The following is a 14,238-nucleotide window of genomic DNA, read 5'->3' as shown; positions in this document are numbered from 1 at the left end:
ATAAGAACTAGCACATATATAAACACACTACTATATGGACCTCCAATATATCCCTACACTACATCGTCATGCTCGTTAGTTGCTTCAGCCATGCAGTCAAAAGACCTGTTTGTGGCGTTCGTAGACCCATCAGACTAGAGAACCAAGCCACCCTCGCATATTCACACCACAACGGATGCAAGCTGGGTCAATGTTAAAATGGCGTTTGTACATTGCTTCTTCCGTAGCCAAACCTGATGCTAATGTTTGCCATAAGAAAAAAAGCAATGTAGGTGCAACTGAGCTTTTCCAAAAATGAACCTCCAAATCTTCTTTGGAATGAGGGTTCAAGCTAGAGCTGAGATGGATAAACAACCATGTTGTGTATCGAATCCTTTTCTTGAAATATAGCATGATATGCCACTTTTACAATGACTTATAGCTGGAGTGTGGGGTTTTTAAAACTACTCATTTCTATATTTTCAATACAAGAAGCTAAATTTGCCAAAAAGGGGACATGAATAATTGGCCACTATTTGTTCTTCGGTTCTGAATCAGATCAATCAGTTCTTACATGTTACACCAAATGTTAGAAAGCTTGACTTGTGAGTTTTGGGCTTGATCTAGTCTAGTTACCTTTCCATTCCTTGCTTTTAACCACATTTGGTTGTGTGAGATATTAGTACTTGGTCACTCTCAATGTTAAATCTTGTTGGCTCTGGCTTTGCACCCCATACATCTCATGGGAAATCTACATAGAAAACAAAATACACGCATGTTGATGACGCCACCGTGACTCTCATTGGCCCTTGTACAAATGCGTATTTGACACAAGCTTAGGGCTAAATGGGCCTGCTTAGGCTTAGGGTGAGAAATAAGGGACGGATTATCATTCATCATATATTTCCTTGTTGGTTACTGTTGGTGGCCTCGGCTCCGAAAGTTGGGTCTGCTTAAAGACAAGGCTGCCAGGATTATGCAATTTGGTAGAGCTGAGAAGTGAGAATTGTGTTGCTCATGGGGTTAGGTGAATTGTGTTGAATTTGTTGGTTCTTCTGTTCAACATGGGAGATAGCATGACATTCCAAATTTATTATTCTACAAAAGAAGATGATAAAATCTTACATAGATGCACTAATCCCAAAATAGAAAAATATAGTGGAAGAATAAAAAGGATCCACATAATCGTTTCTCCATACAATCTGTCATCGGTAAATCCTAAATCTCATGAAAAGAGAATAGATCCACAACCCAAATGCCTTTGTTGAGGGATGGTCAAGAGTATGAGATCAAGCAAGATCAAGAAAAGGAGTTCCAAAGTTTCTCCCTTTAGTTTTTGCGTTTCTAGAGAGTCTTCAACAAATCCGTATCTCACTTATGAGAGAGTGGGATGGCGGTTATCAAAATATATCCTCATATATTGTAACCACCTCATTAAAGTAATTCCATAATTTCTCTTGGGGATAATTAAAAATTCCCACTAGCATTCTACTTCGGGGTTTTGTTAATCTAATATTTGCTTAATAGAATAGGTTTAACGAAATATCTTTCTCTATCTATTGTTGATGAGAGAGAGTTGTTTTATATCATATGAGTGATTACAATTAAGAACATTACATAAAAGACATGGGTAAAATAGACATTTTATCTAATACCCTCCCGCAAAGTCAAGGGTCCTGAAAGGAGCCTGAGTTTGGAACGAAGTTGCTGAAAGCGAGACACGGACAATCCCTTTGTAAGAATGTCGGCAAGCTGCTCATGTGTAGACAAGTAGCGAACATGAAGACCCCCATTGGCAACTTTGTCACGAACAAAGTGAAAATCTATTTCAATGTGCTTGGTATGAGCATGAAACATCGGGTTAGCAGAGAGATAGGTAGCACCGATATTATCGCACCAAAGAGTGGGTGTAGAAGAGGATGCAAGACCTAGTTCAGGAAGAAGCGATTGCACCCATGTTAACTTAGTAGTTGCCAACGCAAGAGCCCGATATTCACTTTCGTACTTGAGCGAGCAACGGTGGTTTGTTTGCGAGACTGCCAAGAGATGAGATTGTCACCCAAAAATATCAAGAACCCTCCCGAGACTTACGATCATCGGGCAACCGGCCCAATCGCATCGTGTAAGCCATGAGACCACGAGTGGAAGAGGGAGTGAGATGTAACCCATAGAGTATAGTTCCCTTGAGATATCTTAACAACCTCTTCGAGCTGCCCAATGTAAATCGTCGGAGAAGCCAAAAACGACACAATTTGTTGACGGAGAATGCTATATCGGGACGAGTCAAGGTCACATATTGTAAAGCTCCAACAATACTTCGATAAAGAGTGGGATCGGGGAGTATTTGACCACCCTCCTTTGATAAAGTTGAAGGGGGGAAAAAAGGGGGTGATTTGGGGTTCCCCCCCGCCATACCAGCCCGATCAAGTAAAGTACAAATATATCTTTGTTGGGAGAGAACCCGTCCAGGAAGTGTAATGAGTTCTATCCCCAAGAAAACCGTGCCGGTCCAAGATCCTTTAGAGCAAACTCGGATGCCAAAGTGTGCATAAGATGAGAAATAGCCGATGAGACGGTCCAGGATGAGAATGCACAACATAAACAAGAATGAAGAGCGGACCACATCATGATGACGAAAAATAAGAAGAACAGCAGACCCCAAAACCCAAGGCTAAGCAAAAAGGTACTCAAACGAGAAACAGCCCTCGGTGCTTGGAGCCCAATAAGGAGCGCGAAGTGCAAACATGACCCGGAAAAACAACAACATAACCGGCGGTGATGCATAAAACATCCCGGATAGAACCAGCAAGAATGCAATGACATCAAGCGCGAATGGGCCAATGAGAAGAGACACAAGGCAAGAAGAATGCGAATAGTGGCGGAACCACAGGACTAAAGTTCATCATAACTAAACCATACGAGTGTAGCCAGCAACAAGACGGGCGGACGCCAAGGACCACGGAGCGACTCTAACTAAAAAGCCACTGCAACCAATGATATACCCAAGGGGAGGAAGAGAAACCCAAGTCTGTAATAATAAGGGCATAAACTCGGCGCCAAGCGACGCCAAACAAGATGCCGAAGCCGAGAGTAACATGCGGTTCAACATCAACTTGACATGTGCAATGAGAGCCATGGGAATAGGATGTTGTGCAAGAAGACTAAAAACCGGGAACCCGAACCCACGAACGGGTCAGAAGGAGTGTGCGTGAAGAAATAGGATCATTTGATGGTGCATTAGAAGGGTTATGATGGTGCATGAGGACAACGAAGGTGAGCATGGAGTACACACTCATGTGACAAAGGCCCAGCACCCAAAATACAAGGTAAGGAAGAGGAAGCTACCAAAGTCCCGAGTGAAAGGCCCAGATGGTCCATGATAGTCATGAGGCCCAACAGATATGGGTAAACCATATCCATATCTAATGAAAAATTAATAGACTTATCAAAATGTCCAAGTCCATACACATGCCCAGAATATCAAAATGTCCAAGCCCAAGTTACAGGCCCAAAATGAGGACAATGTTCAAGTCCATAGGTACAATACCAGAATGTTAACAACAGAATATCTTGTGCTTGTGACTCACGCCGAGTCCGAGATCCATGCGACCTAATAACAAAATTTCGAGCGGACCCACGCCTGATCGAGATCCATGAGACCTAATAACAGAATCAGGAGCGGACCACCTTGGAATCGAGAGCCATGAGACATGACAGTGAAGATGAAGGAGATTCAGCATCTTGAAAAACAACAAGAGGCACCGCCGGCCACAAAGAACATCTGAGCCTCTGACGGAAGAAGAGGATGATAATGACCTATTGCTCATAGGAAAGATCACACAAACATAACATGGCGAGATATGATTACTTTGTGTGAGAGGGTTATAACATCGATAACCATGATGATCACTATATCCAACAAAAATGCAAGAGGCAGACCTATACTCAATTGTGTTATTGAAGGTCAACAGGGGAAAGCACCACAGCCAAAGACCTTCAAGAAAAGATAATCGGGCGGACGATTATGCACCGAAAATAAGGAGAGTCATATCCAAGAAGCGGGGAAGACGATCATCAAGAGACAAGCAGAGAAAATGCCAGACCAAAAATCTAAAGATAATCCGAGTGGGCAAGTAAGACAAGCCAACATCCACAACGACGGAGCGCTCAACCGCCATGTTGAGATGTATGAGGGGGGATAATCTATGTCCAATACCACAATTTCAGAAATTTGGAAAAACGAAATCCCCTCCCCAACGATTGGAAATATTTAATGGTGGAAGTAAATTGGTCTCAACAAACACTTTAAAAATGAAAAACAGAAGATGCCCGATTTATAGAAAGTGTATACAACCATGTATAACGAGTGAAGTCATCTACAAATGAGATATAATAGCGATGACCCTCATGAGAAGGAACAAAAGAGGGACCCCAAAGATCGAATACACAATTGTAGAGGAGCGAGATGAGTATGACAAGACGAAAAGGTAAACAATGAAAGCCACGACAAGGGGACAAAGGGAACTATCCGCACTAAGAGGAAGAGAAAAACGTATTATACGACTAACCATAGGAGAAGCAGCATGCCCAAGTCGAAGATGCCAAACCATCTCATCATCCTCCCCACGGCAGACAGAGAAGAGGATGCAAGACCTAGCGAAGAAGCGACACAGTTAACCGAACCAACGCAAGAGCCCGATACACCGACGAGCGAGCAACGGGGTGTGAGACGCAAGAGATGAGATTGTCACCCAAAAATACAAGAACCCCCCGAGACTAGATCATCCGGGCAACCGGAGCAGTGAAGCAGAGACCACGAGTGGAAGAGGGAGGAGATAACCCAAGAGATAGTTCCCTGAGATATCAACAACCTCAGCGCCAAGAAACACGAGAACAAAACGACACAATTGGACGGAGAATGCATACGGGACGAGTCAAGGCACATATGAAAGCCCAACAATACCGATAAAGAGGGGACGGGGAGTATTGACCACCCTCCTGATAAAGTGAAGAGGGAGAAAAAGGAGTGATATGGTTAGCGCCCAACCAGCCCGATCAAGAAAGACAAATATATCTTTGTTGGGAGAGAAATAACCCAGGAAGGAAGAGTCTACCCCAAGAAAACCGGCCGGCCAAGATCCTTAGAGCAAACCGAGCCAAAGGGCATAAGATGAGAAAACCGATGAGCGGTCCGATGAGAATGCATCAACATAAACAAGAATGAAGAGCGGACCATCACAGATGCGAAAAATAATGAAGAACGCTTAGACCCCAAAACCCAAGGTAAGCAAAAGGTACTCAAACGATGAAACCATGCCCTCGGTGCTTGTTTGTCAGCTGTTTCTGCTCTGATACCATAATAGAATAGGTTTAACGAAATATCTTTCTCTATCTATTGTTGATGAGAGAGAGTTGTTTTATATCATATGAGTGATTACAATTAAGAACATTACATAAAAGACATGGGTAAAATAGACATTTTATCTAATATTGCTTTCCATTGAAAATAATTTTCTCCCTTTATTGTGATGAACAAATTCCCTTATGAAAGATTTGCAAACAAGAAAATCAATATTTGTTGGTAGCTTTCTGAAAGCTATACAAATATTTAATTTAACTATTCCTTGGATATACTAGCCCCTTAAAACTACATTCTGCATCAACCAATATAGCTTCCGTAACATCTAGACATGGATCACTACCAAAACTCCTAACTGATCGTGGAATAGAACAACGGATCTTCCCCAAACAAGCCTGCAAAAAGTAGATATAGAAAGAAAGGAGTATTTAGAATGCATCTGAACAAAAAGAAAAGCAAAACACACAATAAAACATATGAAAGGAAAGAGCAAACATCAACTGACCTTCTCCACCACTACTCTGCTATTTGGTGAATGACAACTTCCTAAAGTATGAGTTCCACTTTCACATCCACCAGAAGGGTTCCCATAGCTTGCAAATACAATCTTTGAGATGACCTTTCCAGGAGGACATTCAAGCTGAACTCCTGGTCTCCTACCATGGTGTCTTGCATGCTTTTTTCCCTTGGTAGTCCTTCGCTCCACCCATGGAGTCATTGGGGAGACATGTGATTCAGATGCATATCCACACACCTTAGCTATTGATACAGTTTCCAAGGTGATTTGGAGTGGATCACCACCAAATTCTTCGAACAAGACTAGAAGGTTACCAGAGGATTTTAGAAAAGATCTAGGAACATGGTACCTGCAAGAAGAGACACAACAAATTAGCAACAAGAATAGTTTTAGCTGAATTTCATAATGACAGCAGAGGAAAGAAGATATATGTCAAAATTTCTATATTGCATAGCTAGAATCAGATGTTACATACAATGTTTGTGAAGAAACACCATCTGGATTGAGAAATGAGGACCAATAACGACCAATGCTCTGGCCGTTAACCCAAGCTTCACCTTTTCCCATTGTGCCAAGATTTAGGACTAAGGGGTCTTTCCCACTAGGTGCATCGAATTTTGTCTGGAAAATTCCAGTGAGTAGATAAGTTATTGCAAATGAAATAACATACTCATGGTTGGCTACTAACTCAAAACCTCATGCAATGAAACTTGAAATCTTTTTTCATGTACCTTATACCACATGAGTGGTTGAGGAGAGCTACCGATATTGCTCCACTGAACATTTTGTGATTCTTCTTCATTGTATATCTGTAAGTGCTCTCCTAATTGCCCAACCTGCATTACATTGTTTGAGAAACTCATTATATTCTATTGTCTTTCTGTTGTTTCTCCAAGTTTGAGATGGGAAAGGCTTACAACATTAAAATTACAAATCATCCTTTCTCATGCTAGATACATCAAGTAGAGGACAGGAGAAAGTTTTTCTTTAACAATAAAACCATTTTTATTAAGCTTTTAGAGTAAGAGCAAACTAACCTGGTAACCCCAGCTGTAGTTAGTGAAATCCAGAGAGTCTGCTTTGTCATTGCCTTGAATCCTAACATTTCGTAATCCTGCAACCTTACGCTCAAGATATGCTCCTGAATCCTTAATATTTAAAACAAAATCGACTGTCATTCCTTGACATACTTGATTAGAAGTTCCTTGCCTTATCCTCAATCCATTTAAGTAATCAGTATATCAACTAGCAAAAATTCTAAATTGCAAGTGAAAATAGATTTTTTAGATAGAATTAGTACCGGCAATCCAACCATTACGCTCAATAATGAAATATTGTTCATCTCTTTATTTAGAGAAATTGGAGTATCTAGAGTACAACCTTTACTGTCATGATTGCCATGTACAGATCCTAATGACAACAAAAGAAATTTGGTTAGTTAAAAACCCCAATATGTTGTTACTACAAATCCATCTTCTACCCTTAAAAAGACAACTCAAAACTATGCAAAAATTCCTAACGGGATTCAATAGATCGAGATTTCTGTTGAAGACTCAAAATCATCTTGAGTGGATTCAAAAAGTTTCATACTCAGTAGTTTCTGGAGTACTTACAAATTCAATTCTGAAGTATTTACTAATTGATTGTCAATATACATGTTACAGAGAGGGAACAGTACAATAACATACCTACATATAAGTTGTTGACAAAAGCATGAACAACATGGCCAAGGGAGTCAACATTGAGACGCTTATCACCAGAAGAGGCATTCTGAAAGCTGCATTTTTGGATAATTTAAGAATTGAAAAAATCACTCAACTTTTTAAGAGCACCAAAATAATTAGAACGAAGAGGATTTTTTTCCTAATAAACTGGTTAAAAGCTTTGTTTTTTGATATTACCTCACATTGCAGATAGTATTGAAAACAATCACTATAATATTAATTAGCAATTAATTTACCTGAAAGTGTACCAAAGATAATCTGACTTGTCCTTAGTTGTACCCATATGCTCCAACAGTGTATCTGCTCTTAATGATGTAACTTCAAAGTTAGGAACAACTTCCTGATTTGCTTCCCACTGATCACTTGATTTGAATGTGGTGACTGGTATTGTTGATCTTGTATTATATTGAGTAGTAACCTGTGGAGGAGTAATGAAAGGGCAGATATTTAAAATAAATAAATACAAAAATAGAAACTTCAGTCAATAATTAAACGCATTAACAAAGCAACGCAAGTGCACTACCATCAACCAATCCAAACCTTTTGAATATCAGATGAAGATGAACTAAGATTAATAGGGTTTTAAAGTATTTATTTGTCTGGGACCAATATGTTATGTATCTTTTATTTTGAGTAGGATACATATAAGTGTAACTTGATAATTTTCTAGTTGGATATGTTCTACTTCTTTTTTTTTTTATTTAAATATTTTTTTTTCTTCTCCCCCAACAAAAAAAAAAAAAAAAAAAAAGAAAAGAAAAAAATGTTAGACCGGCCTCTCGGCAACCTCCCCGCCACCTGAGGCGGCCCCCATCAGGGCCCCCCCCCCCCCCCCCCCCCCCCACATATAAAGTGTAACATTGACAGTGTTTCAACAAAACGAAAAAGGACCATTTGAAGGGGGACCAAAGGGGGGACCGGGGGGCCCCACCACAACCACAAAAAAAAAAAATAAAAAAAAAAAAAAAAAAAAAAAAAAAAAATGAGATGGAAATATGTAATTGACTGGTTGCTGGACATATATCTCTTTTCCTATTAACTGTACAAGTAACAATGCCATCAACCATCATCAATGTCTCTTCCTGAAAGCACTCTATAGAACTATTGAACCCTAATTTTATATTCGGTCTAGGATGCCAATGACTTCAATAAACCGGTTTTCATTTTGTTTGGATTCAAGATCGAGTACTTAGAACCTCAGCCCACTGGGAACCAGTCTGATGTTTGTAACCAAATTTTGATCTAGATGAAAAAACTAAGAGAATGAGTTCATGGACAAAACAAAGCCTTCAACCACAAGGAATTGCTGGAGAGAGAGAAAACTCACCTTTCCAGTATTGAAGACTTCATTCTGGCAATCTGGCAAGATACTAATTGATTTCTGGGGTAAATCATATGGATGGTTTTGAAATGTCACAGTCGCACTTCTTGAACTATTGTTCACAAGAAAAGCAGAACATTCTCCTTCTTTGCCTTTGAAAACATGAGCCTGAATAAAAGCAAATATGTCAATATCATTGAAATAATTTACTGGAAAAGTTAATAAAGAAACTAAATAAAGGAAATACAGGTATCATAAGGTTTGTGGTGTTACATCTTGTAATTCACCGAGAGATAAACTAGCATATGTGCCCGAAAGTAAAGGTTTAGAACACAACTTTACTGCAGCATGTAATTCCTTAAGATGGCCCCATTTTGGTTGCCTAATTAAACCTGCATGCAATAACTGTTATTCAAAATAATAATAATAACAACAACAAACAATAATGAAATATGGATGATGAGAAAAATATCAAATTGTTCTACCTACCATACTCATCAAGAGGAGCTTGATCATAGTAACTAGTTGTCACATAAGCAGAGGCTACTCTTCCATAATTTGTTCCACCATGATACTAGATTGAAAAAAGAGAGAAAATTAGACACATCCCTAACACTAAAGAATAAAGCTGAATCCATATAGTCTAAACTGTAACAAATTATAAAAATTCAGGAGATTAGAGTTCAAATGGATGTTATAAGATCATCTAAACCCATCTATCAAAGCTCTTAACAAGCCTTATCTCCTGAAGAATTACTTTGTCTTAATTCCAATCCTTTGTACAATCAGAACGGCTTCAAATTTGCTACTTCATGGTTTACACTAGTTACTAAGTTTTCAAACATTAAGGTTGAGATTGAACCATGAAATTGATGAAATCTGGTCTGTGCAAATCTCCAAACACATTTTCAAAGTTATTGCACTTTTTCTAAGACTAAATGAAAAATGTAATAAAATGATGAACAAAATGGCTATTGAACTAACAAGATCACCATACCATGTAGTAGTTTACATAGCTTCCATTCTTTGCAGCAATAAAAAGTGCAACATGGAAGGCAATGTCTTCAGCAGACCTTAAGTATGGTTTTCCACCAAATACTTGGTACCTTCAAAAGATTAAAAAAGAGGGTAAGTACTTCCATTTGGGTTCTTGAAACATTAAAACAAGTAAACATGAATGATGGATGTGTGAATTGAGATGTTTTCTCCATATTCCATGTAATTTGACAACAAAGCTAAGGACAAAGAAGTTAGTTAAGTAAGAACATACATGGATGTCCAGTCCTCTGTCCATATTGCAGGCTTATTGGGTGAATTGGGTCCTGCGAATGTTTCCCCGCATCTCATCCCATTGCATGCATTGATCTGACAAATACAGATTAAGGTTCAATGCAGTAAATATGACAGAAAGAATAGTTCAGAATCATGAAGATAATATTTGTTAAAAGAAGTGGACTAACCACTGGATCAGGGGCATCAGCTTGCTTGCACATCACCCATGGAACACCAGTGTTGAGCCCCACAGCCATTTTTGCAGCCCAATTGACGTAAGGTGGTCCTTTTTCATGAAGGGCAGCTTCGACATTTTGGTATTCATTCTCTATCTACATTATTCCAATCATCAAGACACCACACGATTGGAGAGTGGATGAAATATAATTTTATGACAGCTACAATAAGATTTACCTGGGATAGAATTATGGGGCCTCCTTGTGAAGCATACAGGTTCTCAGATTTCATCAAATTTACTATCTTGGTTGTGAAGCTTTGCATGTAAAACTATACAAAGAGGGAGAAATATGTCAGTTGTTGGTAAAAGGAAGAAATAGCATATGAAGAGAGATGATTTATTCTACATTCCAGCAAACGAAACAATTTGGAATATAAATATACCATTGCAGAACCAGGAGTTATCTAAATCTAACCAATTCCCAATTTAGGGACATTACTGAATGTACTAGAGGTACTAGTCGTTTAAATTGGGTGCTCAAGGGAAATCTCCTCTTCTCAGGGGATAGCTGTTTAAAGGAGATGTGATCAGAAAAACAATATTTATGAAATCTGAAATGCTCAATAATCACAAGTTCTTCTTTTCTTCTCATTAGACACAGAAGAAAGGATTCCATTCACTCATACTACACTTATGTTTGGTGATAAGGTAAGGAAGATTGGAGAGCTGGTCTAGATTTTCCAAGTATTGGGGTTCATGGGTAATAATCCCACTAATTCTTACCAGAGAACAAGGAACAAAAAAGAAAATAAATAAATAAATTCAGATAAATTCTAGAATATACCTTGAAGGGCTCATTATCAGATCGAAAAACAATATCTTTAACATCATGTAACCAGAAAGGTAACCCTCTGCAGAAACAACCAAAAAGAAAATTTTATAAGAAAGGAGGCGTTTTTTGCCCCAGTAATTTTAGGATTGCAAGTATAAAAAAGAATCTGTTCATGTAAATTTTGGAAGAAGCCTCCAAGAGCATCAAAAGGGCAAACTGCTTGACATCACAATTGGAATAAAATTGGGGGTCTCTCACTAAAATTTAAAATGCATGAAATTTTATAGAAAAGATTATCAATGTTTTACCCCTTTTTCTAGACATTGAAATTTTTTTCAACAATATAAAAATCTACATTTTTAAGTTGTATGGAATTTGAAACTTCAAGTGACTATTCCCAAATAAATACAAGCCACAGGCCTACAATACACATACTTGGAAAAAAAACAAAAAAGAAAAATCCAAAATAGTACCCGTAACTCCATTCAGATTCAATGAATGGTCCTATCCGAAGGGTTGCATAGAGGCCTTGCGCTTGGATTTCCTTGATAAACCTCACTAAATCTAATCTCCCATCAAAATTATACTGCAAAAATATAACCACGATTGATTTGTACATTTGTACTATAAGACAACAAACAGAATGCTACTTAGATGTGTGAAGTATGCTGCCCCTGCACTCAAATACAAAATGTGATTTTGAATACAAAGCTCCAAATAATTTATGGTTCTTTTTAAGGGCATGGTGGTCAAATTGCATATCCAATATCTCAGGAGTCCGGATATCCGACACTTGTGGGCAGATGACAATGCTCCCTACACACCCTTCATCTAGATATTTAGGAAGAGATCCCACTTAAGAACATTAATATGTGGTAGAGAATTGGAGATCGCAATTTGTGACCAAAAGCATGTCCAAGTAAACATGTTTGTCCCAAATGAAATTTAGAAAGCTGATATTTTATTCATGTGGTCACATTTAGTGGAGAAGAGATTCTTTTCTCTCTGTGCATGAAGAAAAGCCAAATATAAGATAGCTGACCTTGCCTGGTTGAGGCTCGTGTTGGTTCCAGAATACGTAAGTTTGTATAACGTCTATTCCACCTTCTTTGGCTTTAGCTATCAAAGATGGCCACATCTGCAAAATGCCACATTTCATCATTAAACTTAAAAAATATTTGACTAATTATCACATAATCATTTAATAATAAAGAGATACAAAGATACCATTTAGTTTACCCAAAAAAAATTTGTAATTTATACCAGAAAAGACAACATTTATAATGAACAACTTCTATGCACCAACCCATACTAGATTCTGAACCACCACATTTTCGGCCCATGCCACTTGGGTTCATATCTAAAAGAATAGAGCCCAGCCCACTTACTAATCTCCAACCTCACCTTCCTATAACATGTGGGGTAGGAGTGTCAATGGTTTTATCCGGGCTGAGTTTGGTTTTGGTTTTGATTTTAGTTTTTAGAATTGAAGCCAAAAGCACCAAACCCTAACACTGGCCATCAGAAGAATTTTGATTTAGGGTTTGGTGCACCTTGGGTTCGAGTTATGGCTGATTTGAGACCATTATCAACCAATTACCAAATTCAACCCCTTTTAAATTAGAAACAAAATTTGAATCTTGATTCAATTCGAGAGAACGAACCATCAACAGAATGGATTGAACCAGCCCAAAATCGATAGATTTTTCAATCCTCAATCCTTACCCTCCCTTCTAATTAGACCTAGGCCGGTTCAATTCAGTGCCGGAATTGACACCCTTAAATTGTGGGCCTACCCATGGGTCCAACTCAAAATCTAACCCTTTAGTGTTAACAAAGTCATGGGTAATGCGCATAATTGTCAAGTCGAAATTTCAGACCGCGAGATCCGAAATCTCTGTCAAATGTCAAGATTCAATTTTGACCAAAATTTCGATGCGGTCATGCACAATAAATGTGTAGGACCCAAGCAAAGTACCATTAATTGACCTTTTTCACACAACAAATGGACAGATTCACAGACAACCGTAACCCGCCAAAAACATGTGATTTCTCCACTTAAACTACATCTCTACCTAACCAATTTTTTTTCTTCAAAAAATACCCAACAAAACTGAACAGGAATAAATCTGCAGTTCCCTTCTTTTGATAATCCTTCAAGTAGAGAGAGAGAGAGTGGGAATACCTCAGGAGTGCTGCGAGGGTAATGAATTGAACCAGAGAATAGAATCTGTCTCGCTCCATCGATAATGAGCGATCGTCCATCATAGCTGACTTCTCCTCCGGCAACAATCCGGCCACCAACTCCGACAACTGCCACCACTGAAACAAACAAACACCACCACCACCACCGCCAGCAGCCCATCTCTCCAAAGCTAAGCTACTCAATTGCAGACTTGCACTACTAATCTCTCACTCTTATAACTTCTCTCCACGCTTCGTTACAGTCTTTATAGGAGTTGACAAATGTAATCTTTGAGACACTCAAGCAAATACCCAGTTGGATCTCTCCATATATATAACTTCTTTCTTTCTGGGTTGAATCGTTATCATTCTAAAAATCTTCTTCTCTTAAATGTGAATTCTTTCCAAGTTCGTTGGTCAATTTATGAGAGGTTATAAATGATTTCTTCATTTATTATTAATAAATAACAATAATGATTCACTAATTTTAGAGAACTCGTAATCTGGGTTCCTTGAGAGACAAAGGAAAAGTAACACTGCCATTTAAAAAAGGAAGGAGATGAAATGGGATACAGACAGAAAAATAAGGTACCCGTGAAGTGCGTTATTTTCTTAACTTTACGTCAAATCAAATGGAATCTAAGACTTCGACGCCAAGAGGAATCCTAACCTCATTCTCCTAATCTCCTTTCTGCTACACGAGTTGTTCAGTGTCTCTTATTTCATACTTCCTTTTCTTCTCCTCTTTAATTTTTTCTTGACCTTTTGTCTCTGTCAATGCATGCATGCTAGAGCTTTCAATGGAAAAAAAATTTGCTAAAGCCTGGATTGTCTTTTTTTGGGTAAAGCTGTACTTGGACAACAACAAGATT

The 14,238-nt window shown here is 38.6% G+C and overlaps 1 protein-coding gene across 2 annotated transcripts; it reads right to left on the bottom strand.

The window, feature by feature from the left end:
* Positions 1 to 5,475: 5,475 nt before the first annotated feature.
* On the bottom strand, positions 5,476 to 13,873 carry LOC149021959 (beta-galactosidase 6-like). Of its 2 annotated transcripts, XM_089150167.1 has the most exons (19): positions 13,368 to 13,873; positions 12,225 to 12,320; positions 11,656 to 11,768; positions 11,195 to 11,261; positions 10,587 to 10,679; positions 10,361 to 10,504; positions 10,171 to 10,265; positions 9,898 to 10,006; positions 9,390 to 9,474; positions 9,174 to 9,292; positions 8,907 to 9,068; positions 7,816 to 7,997; positions 7,544 to 7,632; positions 7,156 to 7,265; positions 6,893 to 7,003; positions 6,587 to 6,691; positions 6,331 to 6,476; positions 5,844 to 6,204; positions 5,476 to 5,733 (listed from the first exon to the last, which is right to left on the bottom strand). In XM_089150167.1, the coding sequence occupies exons 1-19, from the start codon at positions 13,545 to 13,547 to the stop codon at positions 5,593 to 5,595; spliced, it is 2,508 nt and encodes an 835-aa protein (XP_089006293.1). In that variant the 5' UTR covers positions 13,548 to 13,873; the 3' UTR covers positions 5,476 to 5,592. The 2 variants fall into 2 exon arrangements, with proteins under 2 accessions (XP_089006293.1, XP_089006294.1); XM_089150168.1 differs by lacking the exons at positions 11,195 to 11,261; positions 11,656 to 11,768; positions 12,225 to 12,320; positions 13,368 to 13,873 and adding an exon at positions 10,794 to 11,181.
* Between the last annotated feature and the right edge of the window lie 365 nt (positions 13,874 to 14,238).

The sequence above is a fragment of the Hakea prostrata genome, chromosome 3 (genome assembly GCF_041222555.1).
Source record: "Hakea prostrata isolate BN-2017 chromosome 3, UWA_Hpros_2, whole genome shotgun sequence".
Taxonomy (NCBI): domain Eukaryota; kingdom Viridiplantae; phylum Streptophyta; class Magnoliopsida; order Proteales; family Proteaceae; genus Hakea; species Hakea prostrata.
This window is presented reverse-complemented; position numbering and strand designations above follow the sequence as displayed.